Genomic DNA, 26051 nt, shown 5'->3' on the forward strand with positions numbered 1-26051 from the left:
TATCAGCTGCATCCTCTCAGAAAAATCAGTTGGATGGCTTGGCAGACTACCCACTGAAAATGTCTATTTAATCAATATTGCATAAGTTGACTCACAACTCTTTATTATTGCATTGTAGCTACCAAGGGTTACCCTGGTGCATCAGACCACTTGGCATGGTTGAAGAGGCTGGGTCTGACAAATACAGGCAAATCAACGTTAGGCCTTCCCTTGAGCCCAGAACATCAACCCCTCCAAAATTACTGCTCCTCTCTGCCTTGTGAAACCAGACTAACTGCAATGTGTGATATTGCAAGATCACTCAGGTTTTGAGGCTACCTTTCCTCAATTATTTGACTTCTGTTCTCTACAAGACATCCCTTCATTGTAGTCAGAGAAATATGGCAGAACCAATTATCCCTGCCTTGAAATAGTTGAGTACCGTTAGCATTTCAGAGCAACTGTCTATTTTCAGGACTCAATCACAGGAATCAGCAGTTGGAGGTTATTTTGTCATATGTTTACGAATGGACATAAAGCATAAACCAGTTTGGCCAACCAGACCAACAATGCTATACATGCTTTATAACCACCCATGGGACTTAGTGCGAAAAAAGCAGGATCATTTTCTTTGGGGTAAATATAACATGACTATCAAACGTTTTAATATTTGAGGAAATGAGATTGAGTGGTTTACAGTTCGGCTCAAGAGGACCTGAGAAAAACCACAGCTGTGAGATTGGTCCTTAATCTATACTGAATACAAATATAAATGCAACATGTAAAGTGTTTGTCCCATGTTTCATGAGATGAAACAAAAGAGAATCGAAATGTTCCATACGCACAAAAAGCTTATTTCTGTCACTGTTTGCACAAATGTATTTACAGTGCATTTGTAAAGTATACAGACCCCATTACTTTTTCCACTTGTTACGTTACAGCCTTATTCTAAAATTGATTAAATAAAACATTTCATCAATCTGCACACAGTACCCTATAATGACAAAGCAAAAACAAGTTGAGACATTTTTGCAAATTTCTGACAGATAAAAACGTATACCTTATTTACGTAAGTATTCAGACCCTTTGCTATGAGACTTCAAATTGAGCTCCGGTGCATCCTGTTTCCACAACTTGATTGGAGTCCACCTGTGGTAAATTCAATTGATTGGACATGATTTGGAAAGGCACACAAAATCAAATGAAATGTTATTAGTCACATGCGCCGAATACAATAGGTTTAGACCTTACAGTGAAATGCTTACTTATGAGCCCTTCACCAACAATGCAGTTAAAAATAAATGAATAAGAAATAAAAGCAACAAGTAATTAAAGACAGCAGTAAAATAACAATAGCGAGACTATATACAGGGGGGGTACCGGTACAGAGTCAATGTGCGGGGGCGCCGGTTAGTTGAGGTAATATGTACATGTAGAGTTATTAAAGTGACTATGCATAGATGATAACAACAGAGAGTAGGTGTAAAAGGGGGGGGGGGGGGGCAATGCAAATAGTCTGGGTGGCCGTTTGATTAGATGTTCAGGAGTCTTATGGCTTGTGGGTAGAAGCTGTTTTCATAGCCACTTGGACCTAGACTTGGTGCTCCGGTACCGCTTGCCGTGCGTTAGCAGAGAGAACAGTCTACGACTAGGCTGGCTGGAGTCTTTGACAATTTTTAGGGTCTTCCTCTGACACCGCCTGGTATAGAGGTCCTGGATGGCAGGAAGCTTGGCACCAGTGATGTACTGGGCCGTACACACTGCCATCTGTAGTGCCTTGCGGTCGAGGGCCGAGCAGTTGCCATACCAGGTAGTGGTGACACCAGTCAGGATGCTCTCGATGGTGCAGCTGTAGAACCTTTTGAGGATCTGAGGACCGATGCTACACCTGTCTATGTAAGGTCCCACAGTTGACAGTGCATGTCAGAGCAAAAACCAAGCCATGAGGTCAAAGAAATTGTAGAGCTCCGAGACAGGTTGTGTCGAGGCACAGATCTGGGGAAGTGTACCAAAACATTTCTGCAGCATTGAAGGTCCCCAAGAACATAGTGGCCTCCTCCATTCTTAAATGGAAGAAGTTTGGAACCACCAAGACTCTTCCTAGAAATGGGCGCCGGGCCGAACTGAGCATTCGGGGGAGAAAGGCCTTGGTCAGGGAGGTGACCAAGAACCCGATGGTCACTCTGACAGAGCTCCAGAGTTCCTCTGTGGAGATGGGAGAAACTTCCAGAAGCACAAGCATCTCTGCAGCACTCCACCAATCAGGCCTTTATGGTAGAGTGGCCAGACTGAAACCACTCCTCAGTAAAATGCACATGACAGCCCGCTTGGAGTTGGCCAAAAGGAACCTAAAGGTCTCTCAGACCATGAGAAACAAGATTCTCTGGTCTGATGAAACCAAGATTGAAATCTTTGGCCTGAATGCCAAGTGTCATATCTGGAGGAAACCTGGCACCATCCCTACGGTGAAGCATGGTGGTGGCATCATCATGCTGTGGGGATGTTTTTCAGCGGCAGGGACTGGGAGACTAGTCAGGATTGAGGGAAAGATGAACGGAGCAACGTACAGAGAGATCCTTGATGAAAACCTGCTCCAGAGTGCTCAGGACCTCAGACTGGTGCGAAGGTTCACCTTCCAACAGGACAACGACTCTAAGCACACAGCCAAGACAATGCAGGAGTGGCTTTGTGACAAATCTCAGCCAGACTTGAACCTGATCGAACATCACTGGAGACCTGGAAATAGCTTTTCAGCGACGCTCCCCATCCAACCTGACAGAGCTTGAGAGGATCTGCAGAGAAGAAATGGGAGAAACTCCCCAAATACAGGTGTACCAAGCTTGTAGCGTCATACCCAAGAAAACTCGAGGTTGTAATCGCTGCCAAAGGTGCTTCAACAAAGGGTCTGAATAGTTGTGCCATTGTGATATTTCACCTTTGTATTTTTATTAATTTGCAAACATTTCTAAAAACCTGCTTTTCCTTTGTCATTATGGGGCATTGTGTTTAAATTGATGAGTGGAAAAAAAACTATTTCATCCAATTTAGAATAAGGGTTCTGAATACTTCCCGAATGCACTGTACATCCCTATTAGTGAGTTTCTCCTTTACCAAGATAATCCATCCACCTGACAGGTGTGGCATATCAAGAAGCTGATTAAACAGCATGATAATTACACAGGTGCACTTTAATGCTGGGGACGATAAAAGGCCACTCTAAAATGTGCAGTTCTGTCACACAATATAGTTCTACAGATGTCTCAAGTTTTGAGGGAGTGTGCAATTGGCATGCTGACTGCAGGAATGTCCACCAGAGCTGTTACCAGAGAATGTAATGTTCATTTCTTTACCATAAGCCTGCTTCAACATTGTTTTAGAGGATTTAGCGGTATGCCCAACCGGCGTCACAACCACAGACCACATGTAACCGCGCCAGCCCAGGACCTCCACATCCGGCTTCTTCACCTGCAGGATCGCCTGAGACCAGCCACCCAGGAAAGCTGATGAAACTGAGTTTGCACAACAGAAGAACTTCTGCACAAACTGCCAGAAACAGTCTCAGGGAAGCTCATCTGTGTGCTCGTCGTCCTCACCAGTCTTGACCTGACTGCAGTTCGGCATTGTAACCGACTTCAGTGGGCAAATGCTCATCCTTGATGGCCACTGCCATGCTGGAGAAGTGTGTTTTAACGAATGAATCCCGGTTTCAACTGTACCGGGCAGATGGCGGACAGCATGTATTTGGGCGAGCGGCTTGCTGATGTCAACTTTGTGAACAGAGAGCCCCGTGGTGGTGGGGTTATGGTATGGACAGGCATAAGCTACGGACAATGAACACAACTGCATTTTGTTGATGGCAATTTGAATGCAGAGATACTGTGATGAAATCCTGAGGCCCATTGTCATGCCATTCATCCGCTGCCATTACCTCATATTTCAGCTGGATAATGCACAGCCCCAAGTCTCAACGATCTCTACACAGTTCCTGTAAGATGAAAATGTCCCAGTTCTTCCATGGCCTGCATACTCACCAGACATGTCACCCATTGAGCATGTTTGGGATGCTCTGGATCGACGTGTACGCAGCGTCTTCCAGTTCCCGCCAATATCCAGCAACTTCGCACAGCCATTGAAGGAGTGGGACAACATTCCACAGGCCACAATCAACAGCCTGATCAACTCTATGCAAAGGAGACGTGTCGTGCTGCATGAGGCAAATAGTGGTTACACCAGATACTGACTGGTTTTCTGATCCACCCCACTATTTTCTTTTTAAGGGATCTGACCAACAGATGCCCGTCTGTTTTCCAATCATGTGAAATCCATAGATTAGGGCCTAATTTATTTCAAATGACTGATGTCCTTACATAAACTGTAACTCAGTAAAATCTTTGAAATTGTTGCATGCTGTGTTTAAATTTTTGTTCAGTGTATTTTCACAGGTAGAGTGTGTACTGAGTGGTGTTCCTTAAGCTTTCTTCAATACCCTATACCAGGGTAGGGTGTTAAAGGCCCAATGCAGCCATTTTTATATCAATATAACAATTAAGTACCGTACTGTAATAGAGGTTACATTAAAATCGACCAAAATAGTTTTTTTTAGCAAACAACTATTTCTCAAGCAAGAAATTTGCTAGGACTGTCTGGAAGTGGAGGGGAAAACTGAAAACCAGCAGTTATTCAAACTGAGGTTTGGAACTCTTTGTTATTGGTCTATTATCCAATTTACCGCATGGTGATGTCACCATGGAAAACCAGAACTCCTGCTGATTAGAAAGTCCTGTGTAGATTGTATTTTTAACCAGCATCTATAACCAATAACACTAATAAAAAAATAAAAAATACAAATATCAGCTGTTGTACAAAATGATACAAAACATAGGTAAACAGAATTTTGACTGCACTGGGCCTTTAATGAGATGCCAAAGCAATCAACACTATAAACAGATTGAATTTAAAGTCTGATAAATATGGTGAGGCCAGCAAAACATATGCCATGAAAAGCCATTTAATCATCTGTTTTGGTAAATGTATTGCATCTTGGCAAAAAGGAAGAAATGCTATGATGTGTTAAGGCAGTGAATGTAGAGTTCAAACAGACTCAACTGTCTCAGGATTCCTTTCATTGTATAATGATCATCCATAATTTCAATCTGTATCACAAAATGGGTCTTTGTACAATTGACTGTATTTAAAACTGACATATTTACAGTACATACGATAAAACATAATAGCTACATAATATTTGCAGCTTTTGTCAATTCTTAATTCTATTGCGACCCAAAGCTAGAAGGGTGAAATCAGCAATAAGCAGTGTGCTCTGAGCCGTTATGTGTACATGGCTCCATGCAGATCTTCCAGTCTGTGTTCCCTCTGTTTTCTCCTGTCCTGTAACAGACAGAAATGCTCCATTTAGTAACGGGTTGATGCTGACCATTGCTGTGTCCCAAATGGCACCCTATTCCCTATCCAGTTCACTACTTATTTTGACCACGGCCCATAGACCACTACAGTTAATAGGGTGCCATTTGGGACGCATACCAAGTTTCAACTCTAAAAGGGAAAAGCACTTTGAATTCGATTTCCCAGGATAATGACTGATACCCTAGTTCCACACCCACCTTGTCCTTCTTGAACTCTTCATACTCTGGATTGTCGGTTGGTAGCTCTAGACGGCATAGCGGGCAAGAATTTGTCTGTGATGATAGAGAGCAAGAGTTAGAGGGATTCTTCAAGGGTTATAGCCTAGTGGTTAAGAGCGTTGGGCCAGTAATCGAAAGGTAACTGGTTCGAATCCCCAAGCTGACTAGGTGAAAAATCTGTTGAAGTGCCCTTGAGCAAGGCACTTAACCCCAATTGCTCCTGTAAGTCGCTCTGGATAAGAGCGTCTGCTAAATGACAAAAATGTAAATGTTATAAATTGAGTGTAGAAAACATTATGAACTCTTTCCATGACAGATTATCCAGGTGAAAGATATGATCCCTTATTGATGTCACTTGTTAACCCCATAAGACCCACGCCCTCCGGAAATCTAAATAAGCATAATGAAACAATCCCCATAAAAATCCGCCAGTTTAAGCTAGAGATATGTTTTTTTTGCATTGGATGCATCTCAGCCCACCACATCCGCCAGAGTCGCACTTCCACATCTGCAGTGAAAGTTGACAGAGCGGTGTTTGCCAGACCATGAGACTTCCCGAAAATCGGTCTTCTCACAGAATTGTCTGTAGCATCCGAACGGTAAATCGGTCTCACAAAATCGTGTGTAGCGTCGGAACGGTTAGGCAAACTATTATGACCCATCTATGGAAAGATGAGACTCTCACAAAGACAGGGTGTTCTCCGTTTTGATCTATGATCCCCATAAGCGTCTTGGGACTCGTCTGAAGTTGGTACAGCCGATCTGCCAACTTCTGCCTGTAGCGTCCTAACAGTTTACACACTAATATGACCCCTCTGTGGAAAGGTGAGACTCGCACGAACATGTCGGTTGTTTTGCGCTAGGATGCCCTCACAAGACTTGTCTGACGGTCCCCCGGTACCAGTTGAAAAAATGTATGGAAGTACACTATACGATGCAATCGGAATGTATTCAGACCCCTTCCCCTTTTCCACATTTTGTTACGTTACAGCCTTAATCTAAAACGAAATTTTTGCAAATTCCTTTAAAAAATAACACTGATATGACATACATAAGTATTCAGACCCTTCGCTACGAGACTCAAAATTGAGCTCAGGTGCATCTTGTTTCCATTTCCTATAATTTGATTGGAGTACAACTGTGGTAAATTCAATTGATTGGATATGATTTGGAAAGGCACACCTGTCTATATAAGGTCCCACAGTTGACAGTGCATGTCAGAGCAAAAGCTAAGCCATGAGGTCGAAGAAATTGTCTGTAGAGCTCTGAGACAGGATTGTGTCACGGCACAGATCTAGGGATGGGTACCAAAACATTTCTGCAGAATTGAAGGTCCCCAAGAACACAGTGGCCTCCGTCATTCTTAAATGGAAGAAAATTGGAACCCCCAAGACTCTTCCTAAAGCTGTCCACCTGGCCAAACTGAGCAATCGGGGGAGAAGGGTCTTGGTCAGGGAGGTGACCAAGAAAAGGATGGTCACTCTGACAGAGCTCCAGAGTTCCTCTGTGGAGAAGGGAGAACCTTCCAGAAGGACAACCATCTATGCAGCACTCCACCAATCAGGCCTTTATGGTAGAGTGGCCAGACAGAAGCCACTCCTCAGTAAAAGGCACATGAAAGCCCGCTTGTTGTTTGCCAAAAAGGCACCTAAAGACTCTCAGACCATGAGAAACAAGATTCTTTGGTCTGATGAAACCAAGATTCAACTATTTGGCCTGAATTCCAAGCACCACATCTGGAAGAAACTTGGCACCATCCCTGCGGTGAAGCATGGTGGTGGCAGCATCATGCTGTGGGGACGTTTTTCAGCGGCAGGGACTGGGACTCAAATGGATCGAGGGAAAGATGAACGGAGCAAAGTACAGAGAGATTATTGATTAAAACCTGCTCCAGAGTACTCAGGACCTCAGACTGGGGCAAAGGTTCACCTTCCAATAGGACAATGACCCTAAGCACACAGCCAAGACAACACAGGAGTGGCTTCGGGACAAGTCTCAAAGTACTTGAGTGGCCCAGCGAGAGCCCGGACTTGAACCAGATCAAACATCCCTAGAGAGACCTGAAAATAGCTGTGCAGCAACGCTCCCCATCCAACTTGACAGAGCTTGAGAGGATCTGCAGAGAAGAATGGAAGAAACTCCCCAAACACAGGTGTGCCAAGCTTGTACCCAAGAAGATTCAAGGCTGTAGTCACTGCCAAATGTGCTCAACTAAGTACTGATTAAAGGGTCTGAATACTTATGTAAATGGGATATCTATAAAAAACAAATTATATATATATATAAATATCATTATGCGGTATTGTGTGTAGATTGTTGAGGGGAAAAAAGGATTTCATACATTTTAGATTAAGGCTGTAACGTAACAAAATGTGGAAAAAGTCAAGGGGTCTGAATACTTTCCGAATGCACTATATATGTAGACTGTTTTGGTGACAAAAATAAGGGGTTAAATACATATAAGAAAGATCAGGAAACATGATTATTTCTATCTTTCAGATATAGGACAGAAACTTCAGAAAGTAATTACACTTCAGGTAATTAGTACATTCATTTGTACATACCATCAAACCTATATGTGAAAAATGTATCCGTGTGTGTGACTATTCAGTGGACAGGCCCTCACCTTCCCTAACCAGGGCAGGATACAACCAGAGTGAAAGAGGTGTTTGCAGGGCATCTCCCTCACCGTCTCCTGCTCCTCAAACTCCAGCAGACACACAGGACACTTCAGCCCTTTGTCTAGATGAGGGGGGAGAGAGCAAGTTCCATCACACAGTCTGAAACATCCACAGACAATTGACTACACTTGCAGACTACACAGGTAGTCGTGCATGCAATTATAATGAATTAAAATTGGGTACCACGTGAGACAGCATAGTATTTTGATAGTAGCCTATAATTCCCAAATGTTTTTCACAAGTAATTAGCTAGAGGGTAGCTTATTCGTGCAGCAGGACTCACCTGCTTGCTCTGGGGATATGACAACCACAGGTAAGGTTTGGACAGCTGTTTTAGCAGCTGGGGGAGGAAGACGCTGGTCCCAGTCCGATAGGTCAAACGCTCCCGAGTCAATGTCGAGGCCCTGCATCAAAGACCTACACAGAGGTCAACAGGCAATGTAACAGTAGGTGCCATAAGGCACCATAACGTTGGATGCCAACTGCCAAAAAAAAACACAGATGAAAAAGAACAGGCAATGTCAGCACAGATAGATCAATGAGATAGATATTTCACCGGATGTATAAATGTGAAGCATCTGCTTGGCGTTTCCACTCATTACCAAATATTGTAGTGAGAAGAAGCCCATTGCCCGGCAGAATATGGAAAAAGATAGATTTTAGCCGACATTCTGCAAATTTTCTCATCGATGAAAAAAGGTATCTCAATAAAGTTCTGTTCCCTAAACTAAAATCTGTTATGAACAGAGGGGATTATGTTTTGTAGACTTTACCATTTGCAAAAATTGTAAAAAACTGCGTTGTTTAGAAGGAGTGCAAAGGCGAATTGAGTTACATCACACGAAAACGTCACAGAAGAGGTGTTCCCTAACGGAACTAAAACGCGCCAATAGGATCTCGCTAGCTCGTGCTTGGCTCTGCCCATATTGCTTGTTCTGTACACTATGACTAATTTGTTCCCATTGGAAACGACAGGCTGTGGTCTATCTTGATTTAGTTATAAAACATCTTCGATGTCAGTCTCTCAGTGGCAGACAGTTAATGTAGGATATTGGATACAAAATACAGAATGGATTGTGTTGCATCACTTGGGTTGCTAGTTAGTTAGTTTGGTAGCTCTTTGAACCTCACCTGGCCAGTTCTAGTAGTGCATTCTGACGGTACTGTTCTTCGGGATTCGTTGGTTCACAGTCATGCTCATCAAAATAAGAAGCCATCTTCAGATTACCAATCTGTGGAACGTCAAACTGTTTTCCTTAGCCACATTAGCTAACCATGAAGCTAATTTAATTTGACTCTTTTTGAATTTACTAAAAATAGATTGAGCAAAATGACACTCAAAGCCCAAGCTACCTTCCGATCTCGAGTTGATTCAATAACATTAGCAAGCTAGCTAGCTACACAGTTAGCTAATCCATTTAGCTAACCCCTATACTGCTCAACCACTCTCATTGAGCTGTTTTAGCCAAATTGTCGAATACACAGAAATGTCCGTGAATACACTATGCTATACTGCGACATCAAATTAAAGTCACACAAAAGTTGACTTACATTACCTGTGTGTTTTGTCATAACCTGAAATGTGCAGCAACTAGCCAGCTAGCTACACCACACTGTCTACCGGGTATGACAATGCACCCTCACGTGACTTTTTCCGTCCTATCACACATTATGTGTGGGTGGGGTTCAGGAGCTCTCTTTCTTTCGATTCAATTCAAAGGGCTTTATTGGCATGGGAGACATTTGTTTACATTGTCAAAGCAAGTCAAATATATAATAAATAAAAGTGAAATAAAACAATACAAAATGAACAGTAAACATTACATACACAAAAGTTCCAAAGGAATAGAGACATATCTAATATCATATTATGGCTATGCACATTTTAACAACGTGCAAATAGTTACAGTACAAAAGGGAAAATACATGAACATAAATATGGGTTGTATTTACAATGGTGTTTGTGCTTCACCGGTTGCCTTTTTCTTGTGGAAACAGGTCACAAATCGTGCTGCTGTGATGGCATACTGTAGTATTTCACACAGTAGATATGGGAGTTTATCAAAATTGGATTGTTTTCTAATTCTTTGTGGGTCTGTGTAATCTGAGGGAAATATGTGTCTCTAAAATGGTAATATATTTGGCACGAGGTTATGAAGTGTCGCTCAGTTTCCACCTAATTTTGTTGCACACAGCTTGTCTTCTCTTGAGAGCCAGGTCCTACGGCGGCCTCGCTCAATAGCAAGGCCATGCTCACTGAGTCTGTACATAGTCAAAGCTTTTCTTCATTTTGGGTCAGTCACAGTGGACAGGTATTCTGCCACTGTGTACTTTCTGTTTAGGGCCAAATAGCATTCTGGTTTGATCTTTTCTTTTGTTAATTTTTCCTAATGTGTCAAGTAATTATATTTTTGTTTTCTCATGATTTTGTTGGGTCTAGTTGTGTTGCTGTCCTGGGAATATGTGGGGTCTGTTTGTGTTTGTGAACAGAACCCTAGGACCAGATAATTTAAGGGACTATTCTCTAGGTTCATCTCTCTGTTGGTGAGGGCTTTGATAATTAGCGGGTATCGGCCTAATTCAGCATGCATTATTTGGTGTTTTACGTTCTACATGGAGGATGTTTTTGCAGAATTCTGCATGCAGAGTCCCTTCTTGCCTTGTCTCATATCGTTCACAGCTTTGTGGACGTTACCTGTGGTGCTGATGTTTATGTGGCCGATGTGAAATGGCTAGCTAGTTAGCGGTGGTGCACACTAATAGTGTCAATCGGTGACGTCACTTGCTCTGAGACCTTGAAGTAGTGGTTCCCCTTGCTCTGCAAGAGCCGCGGCTTTTGGGAAGCGATGGGTAACGATGCTTCGTGGGTGACTGTTGTTGATGTGTGCAGAGGTTCCCTGGTTCGCGCCCGGGGCGAGGGGACGGACTAAAGTTAAAACTAAAGTTAAAACACATTGATGCTGTTGACCCGGATCACTGGTTGCTGCGGAAAAGGAGGAGGTCAAAAGGGGAGTGAGTGTGGCCGATGTGAAATGGCTAGCTAGTTAGCGGTGGTGAGCGCTAATAGTGTTTCAATCGGTGATGTCACTCGCTCTGAGACCTAGAAGTAGGCTTTTGTGGCGCGATGGGTAACGATGCTTCATGAGTGACGGTGGTTGATGTGTGCAGAGGGTCCCTGGTTCGAGCCCAGGTTGGGGCGAGGAGAGGGACGGAAGCTATACTGTTACATTTATACTGAGGTATGAATAGTTTTTGTGTGTCTAGTTGGAATTTGTAGTCCTGGTAACTGGACCTTTTTCGGAATCTCTCTCTCTCTCAAATAAAAAGTAACTTTATGGTGTACAAATGTAAATTGTACACACAACAACTGTCAGTTGTACACACAATTCAAAATAAAGATTCTCTGCAGATATATCTGGTCAATTCCTTTTATTTTACAATGCACTACAGTTTTACATATATATTTCAAATACTAGTAAGTCAAGAGTAAACAACAAAGGGAGATATGTGATTTCTCAGCACTGTTTTTTTTTATACTGTACACATTGATTACCTGTAAGACAATGAATGAAAAATGAAATATAAATATTCACACTGCATTGCCCAAATTGGCCTCAAACATAACCGCGTTTTATGTACATATCAAAATTAAGTTCATTTTCATATATTTCTTTTGACCGTAAAAACGAATAATGAAATTATGAGAAGAAATTATGAGAAGAAATTACTCATAACATTTCATCAGAAATATAATTATGTGATGTCTGTCCCCTTACAGCTTAACTGGAATACTTTGAAACGGTCACACAATTCATCCAATGGGGATTTTTTACACTCCAAAGGCACAATATGATTAATTTGAATTGACAAAACATTCACCTATACCAAATCTCATGGTGAGGCTGAAGCATTTCTGAGTATGAATGTGAAACCAGTGAGCCTGACCAACTAGGGCCAGTTGAAGATGATACCGAATGGGGAAGCAGCTGAGCTGGTGATGGTACCATTTCATTCAACGATCTACACACAGATCACAGAGCCTGAAATGCCTCTAAAAACAAACAATATCACAGATTGCATAGTTCAGAAAAGTCAACCCACAAAACCTAGTTTGAGCTCAGGTGGAAAATCTACAGCCTGAGTGCCAGTCTGTTTGTGCCATCATCATGCCAACTTCTTGTCACTCATTATCATGCCAAATGTTTGGCTTGACAATGACAGCAATGTATTTGACAAAAGCACAAACAGATCTGGGACCAGGCTAGAAAACCTCACTCTTTATCTACCTCCACTATTTCTGTCTTGACTGACTCCTTATTTCCTCTGAGGTCTCACCTGCCCCTGTGTCCATCTCCATCCTCCATCTTCATTTCTTCCATGTCCTTTGCTCTGACAGACAGTCTTGGATCCTAAGGTCCTGAGGTGGGTCGCCCTGCAGCAGGTTGCTCTCCGTCGTCAGGTCCAGATGCTGACCATACAATAATCCCAATGATGATGGCTGCCATGACGACCCCTACGCCAGTCAGCAACACTTTCATCTTCATGTGTTTCCACCACTTCTGCTGTTTCACTTTCCGAGCAGACTTTGAGAAAGCTTTACTCTGAAAACACATCATCATAAGATGTTAAAAGTTAGTCCGATGTTCATGACAAGACCCTATGATTCTATATCTGTCTGAATATGGAGGGGGGGGGGGGGGGGTATTCTATATATCTGCAATTGAGGCTGCACTGCATTGTATATATTTTAAACTCCAAAAAGAAACCATTATGTCATGAAACCCACCATTTCCTGACAATTCGGTAGACAGAAGTCTTTAGTTACAGTGCACACTACTTTCTCAATGTTTTTTCCAAAGAATATAGACTGGTGTTTGTTTTCTTGGCACTCCTGTTTTGTTTATCCCAGTGACCCAGTCAGCCGACCAGCAAGTCCTCAAAGAACTATCTACGTCCCACATGGCACCCTATTCCCTATATAGTGCGCTACTTTTGACCAGAGCCTTGTCAAAAGTAGTACACTATATAGGGAATATGGTGTAATTTGGGGCACAACCACAGTCAGCCGCTCAGTGCGTTCTCAGAGAACTACAGCGCGTTCGGGAAGGATTCAGACCCCTTGACTTTTCCACATTTTGTCACGTTACAGCCTTATTCTAAAATGTATTAAATAGTTTTTTCCCTCATCAATCTACACACAACACCCCATAATGACAAAGCAAAAACACATTTTTTGATTATTTTTTTTTTACAAATGTATAAAATAAAACAAACTGAAATAGACGTTTGCATAAGTAATCAGACCCTTTACTCAGTACTTTGTTGAAGCACCTTTGGCAGCAATTAAAGCTTTGAGTCTTCTTGGGTATTACACTACAAGCTGTGCACACCTGCAGATTCTCTCAAGCTCTGTCAGGTTGAATGGGGAGTGTCGCTGCATAGCTATCTACAGGTCTCTCCAGAGATGTTCGATCGAGTTCAAGGTCGGGCTCTGTCTGGGCCACTCAAGGACATTCAGAGACTTGTCCCGAAGCCACTCCTGCGTTGTCTTGGCTGTGTGCTTAGGGTTATTGTCCTGTTGGAAGGCGAACCTTCGCCCTAGTCTGAGGTCTTGAGTGGTCTGGAGCAAGTTTTCATCAAGGATCTCTCTGTACGTTGCTCCGTTCATCATTCCCTTGATCCTGACTAGTCTCCTAGTCCCTGCTGCTGAAAAACGTCCCCACAGCATGATGCTGCTATCACCATGCTTCACCGTAGGGATGGTGCCAGGTTTCCTCCAGACGTGACGCTTGGCATTCAGGCCAAAGAGTTCAAACTTGGTTCGTCAGACCAGAGAATCTTGTTTTCATGGTCTGAGAGTCCTTTATGTTCCTTTTTGCAAACTGCAAGCGGGCTGTCATGTGCATTTTACTGAGGTGTGATTTCTGTCTGGCCACTCTACCATAAAGGCCTGACTGGTAAAGTGCTGCAGAGATGGTTTTCCTTCTGGAAGGTTCTCCCATCACCACAGAGAAACTCTGGAGCTCTGTCAGAGTGACCATCGGGTTCTTGGTCATCTCCCTGAACAAGGCCCTTCTTGCCCAATTGAGTTTGACCGGGCGGTCAGCTCTAGAAAGAGTCTTGATGGTTCCAAACTTCTTCCATTGAAAAATGGAGGGCACTGTGTTCTTGGGACCTTCAATGTTGAAGACAGCTTTTGATACCCTTCCCCAGATCTGTGCCTCGACACAAACCTGTCTCGGAGCTCTACGGACAATTGCTTCGACGTCATGGCTTGGTTTTTGCTCTGAGATGCACTGTCAACTGTGGGACATAATATATGTGTGTGCCTTTCCAAATAATGTCCAATTAATTTAATTTATCACAGGTGGACTCCAATCAAGTTGTAGAAAGTTGTAGATCTCAAGGATGATCAATGGAAACAGGATGCACCTGAGCTCAATTTCAAATCCCATAGCAAAGGGAACTTATGAATACTTATGTAAATAAGGTATTTCTAAAAGCCTGTTTTTGCTTTGTCATTATGAGGTATTGTGCGTAGATTGATGAGATAAAAAAAAAATATATATTTTAGAATAAGGCTGTAACATAACATATGGGAACGCTGCGACCTGGTTGGTTGACCCCAGGGTTGACCAGGACGGACATGCGCCCTGTGGCACGTCCTGGACACCCCTCTCTTAATACAGAGGGAGACCAGTGGGTTTCATTAATATTACAACAATAGGAAATACCTTTCTAAAAATATCACTGCAAACCACAATCAGGATGTAAATTGTCCATTATTTTTCGCCTCCAACTCCACCTAACGTGTATTTATAGACAGCAATATGATATTTCCTGGCTATTCCCTGGACTCGTATGGAACCATGGAACATTGGAAAACTACCATGAGACACACCAAAGGAGAATTCCAAAGGAGAAACTTTTTGTGCTATTGTGTCTCTCTGAAACGCACCTAAAGTTTAATCAGTATTATAGCATTGCAATCATCAAAGTACGGCCTTCAAAGTCAGTATCTTCAAATTATGTTTGTGTTTTGTATTAAGTCATGATTTAGTTCCATGAAGACGTCTCTTATTACGCCTCTTAATTTAGGGTTCGTCCCAAATGGCACCTTATTCCCGATATAGTGCACTTCTTTTGACCAGATCCCTATAGGCCTTGTTCAAAGGTAGTAGACTATCGAGGAATACGGTGCCATTTGGGGAGCACCCATAAAGTACAACAATCACCTTCTCCAGAAGTTCGTCTGCCCTGTTATCAAGATCTCCCAGCTTGCCTGACCTCTCGGCAGCCTTGTTGAGGTTATCTAGCATGATCACCTTCACCTCCTCCACCTCATCCTGGGCCTGCTGCAGGCGGTTCTTCCCATTCTCCTGAACACACAACAAACAAGTTGATGTTAATGGAAGATACATCCTGGTAAGGCCACAGGACTTAGTTGGAACCACTTCTGATTTTGTGCATATTTGATGTATGGTTTATTTGAATAGGGGCAGGTATGGACACATTAATTGACACAATGAATAGCTCACATACATTTTTTCAACATCTGTCCCCGTCTTTGTGTTGCCATGTTAAAGGTGATATTTTATATATTTTATGTTGTGTAACCTATGCAGTGGTTAACAACAGTGCATTGTTCACATTAACATTAATTATTAGTCATAATGGCTGAGAGATTAAGCTTCCATAGGGGGAAAACAGGACAGAACAGGAAGATGACGGCCAACAACTGAACTGGGGCAGGTGAGCCTGGACAACTGGATGACTTGGAGGGTTTTGTTTACTGTAAGCTCTGACTATCTGGAGGAACATGGCAATTTATATGTTTAAATTAATGATTAGAATATTCCACCCTGAAACCATATAATTGTATGAAATTGATTAGAATCATAAAATTATATTCTGGTGATGTGTGTATGTGCGTATGATATCTACTGTTTGTGTGGAAGTATGTGCGTCGCTATAAAATGGATGTCTTTGTATTGTGGACTTCAGAACGTTCTCTGAATAAACGGTACTATCTTTTTTCATAAGCTGAGACTTTGACTAATTATTATTAAACCCGTGGTCTTACAGATCTAGGGGATTGGTCAGAGTTATTGATTGATTGTTATTATCATTGGAATTGAAAATTCTTGTGACAGTTTACTGTAAGCTCTGACTATCTGGAGGAGCATGGCGGCACGCTACAGCTTTACAAACAAATAACCACTTTAGCCTGGGGCAACAAATGTTGGGCAACCCACTGTGACAATGATACTCTTGCATTCCACCAAAATCTACTATAGCAGCCACATCCTAACTGTGAGATATGCATGCTTCACTTAACTTTCAGGTAAATACATTGATTGATATCAATGGAAGGCTTGAACGGAAACTCACAAATCTCAAGATAGGATTCAGGCCTACATGTACTGTAGGTGAATAAGAAGGCCTACTTAAAACATGATATTTAGGCAGTATAATAATAGACTGAACATAACATAATTTATATCCTGACGGGACTATCCCTGACCTTTTACCCTCTGTGCCGGACAGGGAAGTGAGTGTTTCAGGAGTCAAGGATGCTGACTGCGCTGACACTTACAGGAAACCAAGAGAGCAAACAAAACAAGTACAATCTCAGTAACTCTGGTGATTCCATATCTCACCGTCAATAACACCCTTTTAGACTCACAGAACCGGAATGAGATATGGACAGGTTAGAACACTAGTTCAGTGCCCTCGTAGTGACAAGTTAGGACTAGCTGTTATACATTACCGGTCAATACATCATGAGTTATACAAGCTTTAATGAAAGGTGGATTTCTTTCCCATTTCTATTTACTATTACAGCTGTCATATAGTGAACAGGCTACTGGATTGCTTAAGTTAAATTAGATTGACACATACATTTTGAGGAAATGCGTTTCACTGTTTAAGTTCGGCCCCCACCAATGAAGTTTTCATAGCTGAGGAATAGTCTGTATTTAAAATCAACCGGCGACAGAATCTTAACACAGGAACTGCTGCCTTTTCCAGTTCTCCTCCTTGCTTCCTTCCTCCCTTCACTCCCTTCCTCACTTACTCCAGCCTCAACAGAGTACCTGGCATTTAGCTAGGAAACCCCCTCTCACAAATCGACAATATGTATTTTTACATGTCTAGTTCAATCAAGCGGACAGGGATAGTCTGCTCATGGACTTTACAGATATTTATAGGATAGACTAACCGACCTGGGTCTATAACTGTTGTCCACAGAATACACACAGCAATTTTATCAACTATCATAATAAAACATATCTAATCATTTAAGTTGGTTGATTGAGTGCTACTCTAACTTATTAACCTGACCCTCTAATGACGTTCACAAACCATTTTCATAAAAACTCACATGGGTCTGTATAAAATAATGTATTTGCATGAATTTGTTTGAATTGTGTATGATCTATCATAAATGAAAACCAAAACTAAACTAAAATAAAAAAGGCAATATTATGACTGTAGCACACGGCCTTTAAATAAGGTGTATTTTACATAAAATCAGTCAAGTTCAATGTGGGAAAACGGTCTAATGTAATTCAACGCAAGGCTGTAGCTTAATGTAGTGACAGTGACAACAACAAAAAACGCTTCTGAGCCGTCAGGTACCGTGTGCACAATAGAGGTGCAGAAACTAATTTATGAAAACATAAACATATTAATACACTAATTTTGATTCTTTAATTTGCTGAAAATAAAAAATATATATATGTAAACTTACCATTGTTCTCCCGTCACTATCTCTATTCCTGTCCAAAGCTGTCACCGAACCCAATGCATTGAGAGGAGCGTCTTGGCATAAACCTTTGTGTCAGAACAAACGTTGCGTTTATCCAAGGTGGCTTTCAGATATCGCAAAGTTGATTTTCACCGTATCTCATTTGTAATTGATTACAGTTAGTTTCTATCTTTCTTTTAGTCAATATTCTTTCTTTTTCCTGGTCTGGTCTACAGTCTGCTGGTCGGGTCGGGTGACACTTTCCCACACTACCCCTATCTGGAAGTCAACAGAACAGACCCTTTGACGTCATGGCCTTACGTCACTGTATTGGAGTGATGGTTGTTTGATGATGGATCAGACTTCCTAGGTGAAAGGGAAAAACGTACACCTTGCCTATACCATTTAAACTTCTACTACTCTATTGTAGAGTCTTGTAAATGATATATTCATATTCAGCCATTTACTTTTACTTTTCTTTTCACCCATGCCTACTATGACAGTAGCTACTCTAATGAGTATATGACCATAGTCAACCTTTTGATTAAGCATCAAACACATAGAAGGGATTGAAAACAAAAAAACACACAATATGAAATATTCAACAATATTCAACAGGCTGCAAAATTCAAACAATGGGGTCCCAGTCTGTGTTCACTGTCACCAATGGTCATTATATGGCGGCTCTCAGTGGTTGAAAAAGTACCCAATTGTCATACTTGAGTAAAAGTCAAGATACCTTAATAGAAAATGACTCAACTAAAAGTGAAAGTCACCCAGTAAAATACTACTTGAGTAAAAGTCTAAAAGTATTTGGTTTTTAAATATACTTAAGTATTAAAAGTAAATGGAATTGCTCAAATGTACTAAACTATCAAAAGTAAAAGTATGAACCATTTCAAAATTCATAATATTAAGCAAACCCGATGACACAATTTTCTTATGTTTTTATTGATGGATATCCAGGGGCACACTCCAACACTCAGACATCATTTACAAACAAAGCATTTGTGTTTAGTGAGCACCAGATTAGAGGCAGTAGGGATGACCATGTATGTTCTCTTGATAAGTGTGTGAATTCAACCATTTTCCTGTCAAAATATAACAAGTACTTTTAGGTGTCAGGAAAAATGTAAGGAGTAAAAAGTACATTATTTTCTTTTGGAATGTAGTGAAGTAAAAGTAAAAGTTGGTAAAAATATAAATAGTAAAGTAAAGTACAGATAGCCAAAAAAAACGACTTAAGTAGTACTTTTAAGTATTTTTACTTAAGTACTTTCCCCCGCTGGTGGATCTGAAAACATGGTGTTATAGGCAACCAACTTCCATCCAAAATTCCTTGTTCTTCTAGTGTCCACCCTGTTCTGTTAATACTATTTTATCATTCTAGCTGAACCCCAAAAGGTCCATGTGTGATTTCCTTACTCTGTTATACTTCAGTTATAATACATAACAAATAACGCTAGCCATAAAAGTTATAGTTGATGAAAACCTACATTCCACTTATGACAACTGACATACAGTGACAGAGTCATAATATTAAACTTTCAAACAGGACATATAAGAGAGGAAGTGAGGAGTGGAGTTAGAGATCACTAACCACATTTAAAAAAATAAACATGAAATTGAAAGTGAAGTAATAACCGTGAGAGGAAGTAGAGCTTTTCTCACAGTTAAACAAACAAAAAAAATTATATTCCATTTGCTAGCGACTGCCCAACATTGCAGTAGGGACTTGCAGTCAGAGTAATATGATCACTGAGTTGAATGCATATTATTTCATGACTTCAGCATAACAACTATTCCCTTGTCAGGATTGTGAGATATAAAACCAAAACAGGAACACGAATGTGAACGGAAACCACACTTTTTGTCAGCGTGCACTGTACATGAATATGCTTGGTATGTTTGTAATCAAGGTCATGCAAGATGTCTGTTGTCCTCCAATATGACATTAAAGCAACACTAACATTAGGTTTTCATATATTTTGATTAACTGTCCTTTAACTGAAATTAGAATAAAGAAAAAGGTTACCTGGGGAGGCAGGATTTTCTCTGGATCGCCGCCATCTGTCAACATTGACTTAATGGTAAACATGAAAAAGAGCTATAACCCTGGTTGCCTGCCTTGGCTTTATCAGAGCACACAAGAACTGTGCCCAGGGTTGGGACCCTGATTGTGTAGGGGGCATGGACGGACTGGGACCTCAAAGTAACACACTGCTATTTTTTTTCCCCTTGAGGCCACCATTATCAGGCCATTAATGATAATTCTATGCAAAACACCCAATTTAGACTGATCCACTGGGTTAAAGATGGACCGGCCCATCATGGCATTTACCTAAACTGGCCTACGGCCAGTATGTTTCTGTATGAGGGTAGATGACAGCCACCACGTGAGGCTGTGCCATGTCATGTGGTACTAACCAGACTCTCTCAGGCCCGGTTTACAATGGGTCAATTCTGGGTCTGCTCCACACCAACACAAAGAACATATTTAGCCCAGTCTGGTCTCCCTTTCCATCATTGTGTAATATGGAGAATTTAGGATGATGTTATGCTGTGTTCAAAACAACTGGGAACTCGGAAATTTCATACTTACTACTTCAGTGCATTCAAAACAACTGGCAACTCTGGGAAAAAAACAAGCTCTGACTGGGAAAAATCTATTTGAACTGTCATCCAACTCGGAATTCCAACTCAGGAACTCGGGCCTCTTTTTACAGCTCCGACGTTCCTACCTGAAGATCACGGGTGTCATGACTTGAGTTCAAAGTTGTTTTAAATGCGGCATTAGTCACAGCCACATAACTTCCAAACAGAATCCGGACAGAATGCCTACTTACCATTCCCTATATAGTATAAATGGGCTCTCACTTTCTAACATCAGAATCTGTTGTTTCAGGATCTCATGAGGATTGGTCATATGTGTAAAATGTCATGTGAGAAGCTCCATGATAATATAATATTTGCACTTTATCAAATTACATTTCGGAGTGACATAGCCTAAATACAGTAAAATATAATAAAGTATATACAGTTGAAGTCGGAAGTTTAAGTTGGAGTCATTAAAATTTGTTTTTCAACCACTCCCACAAATTTCTTGTTAACAAACTATAGTTTTGGCAAGTCGATTAGGACATCTACTTTGTGCATGACACAAGTAATTTTTCAGACAGTTGTTTGCAGATTATTTCACTTATAATTCACTGTATCACAATTCCAGTGGGTCAGAAGTTTAAATACACGAAGTTGACTGTGCCTTTAAACAGCATAGAAAGTTATGTCATGGCTATAGAAGCTTCTGTTAGGCTAATTGGCATAATTTGAGTCAATTGGAGGTGTACCTGTGGATGTATTTTAAGGCCAAACTCATTGCCTCTTCGCTTGACATCATGGGAAAATCAAAAGAAATCAGCCAAGACCTCCAGAAGTCTGGTTCATCCTTGGGAGCAATTTCCAAACGCCTGAAGGTACCACGTTCATCTGTACAAACATTAGTACGCAAGTATAAACACCATGGGACCACGCAGCCGTCATATCGCTTAGGAAGGAGGCGCGCTCTGTCTCCTAGAGATGAACATACTTTGGTGCGAGAAGTGCAAATCAATCCCAGAACAACAGCAAAGGACCTTGTGAAGATGCTGAAGGAAACAGGTACAAAAGTATCTATGTCCACAGTAAAACGAGGCCTATATCGACATAACCTGAAATGCCGCTCAGCAAGGAAGAAGCCACTGCTCCAAAACCGCAATAAAAAGCCAGACTACGGTTTGCAACTGCACATGCGGACAAAGGTCGTACTGATGAAACAAAAATAGAACTGTTTGGCCATAATGACCATTGTTATGTTTGGAGGAAAATGGGCATGCTTGCAAGCCGAAGAACACCATCCCAACCGTGAAGCACGGGGGTGGCAGCATCATGTTGTGGGGGTGCTTCGCTGCAGGAGGGACTGGTTCACTTCACAAAATAGATTGCTTCATGAGGAAGGAAAATTATTTTGATATATTGAAGCAACATCCCAAGACATCAGTCAGGAAGTTAAAACTTGGTCGCAAATGGGTCTTCCAAATGGACAATGACCCCAAGCATACTTCCAAAGTTGTGGCAAAATGGCTAAGGACAACAAAGTCAAGGTATTGGAGTTGCTTTCACAAAGCCCTGACCTCAATCCTATAGAACATTTGTTTGCAGAACTGAAAAAGCGTGTGTGAGCAAGGAGGCCTACAAACCTGACTCAGTTACACCAACTCTGTCAGGAGGAATGGGCCAAAATCCACCCAACTTATTGTGGGAAGCTTTTGGAAGGCTACCCGAAACGTTTGACCCAAGTTCAACAATTTAAAGGCAATGCTACCAAATACTAATTGAGTATATATAAACTTCTGACCCACTGGGAATGTGATGAAAGAAATAAAAGCTGAAAGAAATCATTCTCTCTACTTATTCTGACATTTCACATTCTTAAAATAAAGTAGTGATCTTAACTGACCTAAGACAGGGAATTTTTACTAGGATTAAATGTCTGGAATTGTGAAAAACTGAGTTTAAATGTATTTGGCTAAGGTGTATGTAAACTTCCGACTTCAACTGTACATATGAGATGAGTAAAGCTAAAATATGTAAACATAATTAAAGTGACTAGTGTTCCATTATGAAAGTGGCCAGTGGGCAGCAGCCTCTAAATTGCAGGGTGATGTAACCGGGTGGAAGCCGCCTAATGATGGATATTTAACAGTCAGATGGCTTTGAGATAGAAGCTGTTTTTCAGTCTCTCGGTCCCAGCTTTGATGCACCTGTAAGGACCTCGCCTTCTGGTTGATAGCGGGGTGAACAGGCAGTGGCTCGGGTGTTTGTTGCCCTTGATGATCTTTTTGGCCTTCCTGTAACATCGGGTGCTGTGGGTGTCCTGGAGGGTAGGTAGTTTGCCCCCGGTGATGTGTTGGGCAGACCTCACCACCCTCTAGAGAGCCCTGTGGTTACGGGTGGTGCAGTTGCTGTACCAGGCGGTGATACAGCCCGACAGGATGCTCTTAATTGCACATCTGTAAAAATGTTTGTGGGGGGTTTCTTCAGGCTCCTTAGGTTGAAGAGGCGCTGATGCGTCTTCTTTACCACACTGTCTGTGTGGGTGTACCATTTCAGATCGTCAGTGATGTGTATGCCGAGGAACTTGAAAATGTCCACATACTCCACCGCGGTCCCATCGATGTGGATAGAGGCGTGCTCCCTCTGCTGTTTCCTGAAGTCCACGATCCATTCCTTTGTTTTGTCAACATTGAGTGAGTTATTTTCGTGGCACCACACTCCCAGGGCCTTCACCTCCTCTCTGTAGGCTGTCTCGTCATTGTTGGTAATCAGGCCTCCTACTGTTGTGTTGTAGACTTGATGATTGAGTTGGAGGTGTGCGTGGCCACGCAGTCATGGGTAAACAGGGAGTACAGGAAGGGGCTGAGCATGCACACTTGTGGGGCCCCTGTGTTGATGATCAGCGAAGTGGCGGTGTTGTTTCCTACCTTCATCACCTGGGGGCGGCCCGTCAGGAAATCCAGGACCCAGCTGCACAGGGCGGGGTTCAGACCCAGGGCCCCGAGCTTAATAATGAGCTTGGAGGGTACTAAACTCAGCAAAAAAATAAATGTCCCTTTTTCAGGACCCTGTCTTTCAAAGATAATTTGTAAAAATCCAATTAACTTCACTGTTTAAACACTGTTTCCCATGCTTGTTCAATGAACCATAAACAATTAATGAACATGCACCTGTGGAACGGTCATTAAGACACTAACAGCTTGCAGACGGCAGGCAATTAAGGTCACAGTTATAAAAACTTAGGACACTAAAGAGGCCTTTCTACTGACTCTGAAAAACACCAAAAGAAAAAGGCCCAGGGTCCCTGCTCATCTGTGTGAACGTGCCTTAGGCATGCTGCAAGGAGGCATGAGGACTGCAGATGTGGCCAGGGCAATAAATTGCAATGTCCGTACTGTGAGACGCCTAAGACAGCGTTACAGGGAGACAGGACAGACAGCTGATCATCCTCACAGTGGCAGACCACGTGTAACAACACCTGCACAGGATCGGTACATCCGAACATCACACCTGCGGGACAGGTACACGATGGCAACAGCAACTGCCCGAGTTACACCAGGAACGCACAATCCCTCCATCAGTGCTCAGACTGTCCTCAATAGTCAGAGAGGCTGTACTGAGGCTTGTAGGCCTGTTGAAAGGCAGGTCCTCACCAGATATCACCGGCAACAACGTCACCTATGGGCACAAACCAACCGTTGCTGGACCAGACAGGACTGGTAAAAAGTGCTCTTCACTGACAACTTGCAGTTTTGTCTCACCAGGGGTGATGGTCAGATTCGCGTTCATCGTCGAAGGAATGAGCGTTACACTGAGGCCTGTACTCTGGAACGGGATCGATTGGAGGTGGAGGGTCTGTCATGGTCTGGGGCGGTGTGTCACAGCATCATCGGACTGAGCTTGTTGTCATTGCAGGCAATCTCAACGCTGTGCATTACAGGGAAGACATCCTCCTCTCTCATGTGGTACCCTTCCTGCAGGCTCATCCTGACATGACCCTCCAGCATGACAATGCCACCAGCCATACTGCTCGTTCTGTGCATCACATCCTGCAAGACAGGAATATCAGTGTTCTACCATGGCCAGCGAAGAGCCCGTCTCTCAATCCCATTGAGCACTTCTAGGACCTGTTGGATCGGCGGGTGAGGGCTAGGGCCATTCCCCCCAGAAATATCTGGGAACTTGAAGGTGCCTTGGTGGAAGAGTGGGATAACATCTCACAGCAAGAACTGGCAAATCTGGTGCAGTCCATGAGGAGGAGATGCACTGCAGTACTTAATGCTGCTGGTGGCCACACCAGATACTGACTGTTACTTTTGATTTTGACCCCCCTTTGTTCAGGGACACATTATTCCATTTCTGTTAGTCACATGTCTGTGGAACTTGTTCAGTTTATGTCTCAGTTGTTGAATCTTGTTATGTTCATACAAATATTTACACAAGTTTGACGAATATAAACGCGAGAGGACGTTTATGATGTTGAATTCTGAGCTATAATCAATTAACAGCATTCTTACATAGGTATTCCTCTTGTCCAGATGGGAGAGGGCAATGGGCAGTGCAATGGCGATTGCATAGTCTCTGGATCTATTGGGGCAGTAAGCAATTTGAAGTGGATCTAGGGTGTAAGGTAGAGGTGATATGATCCTTAACTAGCCTCTCAAAGCACTTCATGATGATAGAAGTGAGTACTACGGGGCGAGTCATTTAGTTCCGTTACCTTTGCTTTCTTGGGTACAAGAACAATGGTGGACATCTTGAAGCCAATGAGGATAGCAGACTGGGATAGAGAGAGATTGAATATGTCCATAAACACTCCAGCCAGCTGGTCTGCGCACAATCTGAGGACGTGGCTAGGGATGCCGCCTGGGCTGGCAGCCTGCGAGGGTTAACATGCTTAAATGTCTTACTCATGTCGGCCACGGAGAAGGAGAGCCCACAGTCCTTGGTAGAGGGCTGCATCGGTGGCACTGTGTTATTCTCAAAGCAGGCGAAGGTGTTTAGCTTTTCTGGGAGCAAGATGTCGGTGTCTGCGACGTGGCTGGTTTTCACTCTGTAGTCCGTAATTGTCTGTAGACCCTGCCACATGCATCTCATGTCTGAGCCGTTGAATTGCGACTCTACTTTGTCTCTACACTGACGTGCCTGTTTAATTGCCTTACTTAGGGAATAACTACACTGTTTGTGTTCTGCCATATTCCCAATCACCTTGCCATGGTTAAATGCATTGGTTCATGCTTTCAGTTTTGCGCAAATGCTGCCACCTATCCATGGTTTCTGGTTAGGGTAGGTTTTAATGGTCACAGTGGGTACAACATATCCTATACACTTCCTGAAAAACTCAGTCACCGTATCCGTCAATATTATTCTTAGAGGCTACCCGGAACATATCTGTGCTTTGTTAAATAC

At 42.4% G+C, this 26051-nt stretch overlaps 2 protein-coding genes across 6 annotated transcripts; both read right to left on the bottom strand.

Annotated features, from left to right (window-relative positions):
* Window positions 1–4862: 4862 nt before the first annotated feature.
* On the bottom strand, window positions 4863–9966 carry rnf181 (ring finger protein 181). 4 transcript variants are annotated; one of them, XM_055887425.1, is made up of 6 exons: window positions 9859–9966; window positions 9434–9534; window positions 8586–8719; window positions 8248–8363; window positions 5601–5675; window positions 4863–5367 (listed from the first exon to the last, which is right to left on the bottom strand). In XM_055887425.1, exons 2-6 carry the CDS (start codon window positions 9517–9519, stop codon window positions 5308–5310), a joined length of 471 nt encoding a protein of 156 aa, XP_055743400.1. In that variant the 5' UTR covers window positions 9520–9534; window positions 9859–9966; the 3' UTR covers window positions 4863–5307. The 4 variants fall into 4 exon arrangements, with proteins under 4 accessions (XP_055743400.1, XP_055743399.1, XP_055743401.1 ...); XM_055887424.1 differs by having other exon boundaries at window positions 9854–9949; XM_055887426.1 differs by having other exon boundaries at window positions 9434–9549; window positions 9859–9940.
* A 1750-nt stretch (window positions 9967–11716) lies between these two features.
* On the bottom strand, window positions 11717–24791 carry LOC129826554 (vesicle-associated membrane protein 5-like). 2 transcript variants are annotated; one of them, XM_055887436.1, is made up of 3 exons: window positions 20086–24791; window positions 15538–15681; window positions 11717–12903 (listed from the first exon to the last, which is right to left on the bottom strand). In XM_055887436.1, the coding sequence occupies exons 1-3, from the start codon at window positions 20146–20148 to the stop codon at window positions 12712–12714; spliced, it is 399 nt and encodes a 132-aa protein (XP_055743411.1). In that variant the 5' UTR covers window positions 20149–24791; the 3' UTR covers window positions 11717–12711. The 2 variants fall into 2 exon arrangements, with proteins under 2 accessions (XP_055743411.1, XP_055743410.1); XM_055887435.1 differs by lacking the exon at window positions 20086–24791 and adding an exon at window positions 18054–18334.
* Window positions 24792–26051: the final 1260 nt, after the last annotated feature.

This window comes from Salvelinus fontinalis, chromosome 28 (assembly GCF_029448725.1).
Source record: "Salvelinus fontinalis isolate EN_2023a chromosome 28, ASM2944872v1, whole genome shotgun sequence".
NCBI lineage: Eukaryota > Metazoa > Chordata > Actinopteri > Salmoniformes > Salmonidae > Salvelinus > Salvelinus fontinalis.

Excerpts from the sequence above, each read along its gene's own strand:
- rnf181 (XM_055887423.1), bottom strand. The coding sequence starts at position 9,874 with ATGACAAAACACACAGGTAAT. Across the intron at positions 9,550-9,853 it reads TGACAAAACACACAGGTAAT|TTTGACGTTCCACAGATTGG; the intron begins GTAAGTCAACTT and ends TAAGGAAAACAG. Across the intron at positions 5,368-5,600 it reads AAGAGTTCAAGAAGGACAAG|GACAGGAGAAAACAGAGGGA; the intron begins GTGGGTGTGGAA and ends TGTCTGTTACAG.
- LOC129826554 (XM_055887436.1), bottom strand. The coding sequence starts at position 20,148 with ATGTTTACCATTAAGTCAATGTTGACAGATGGCGGCGATCCAGAGAAA. Across the intron at positions 15,682-20,085 it reads AGAAAATCCTGCCTCCCCAG|GAGAATGGGAAGAACCGCCT; the intron begins GTAACCTTTTTC and ends TTGTGTGTTCAG. Across the intron at positions 12,904-15,537 it reads CAGACGAACTTCTGGAGAAG|AGTAAAGCTTTCTCAAAGTC; the intron begins GTGATTGTTGTA and ends ATGTGTTTTCAG.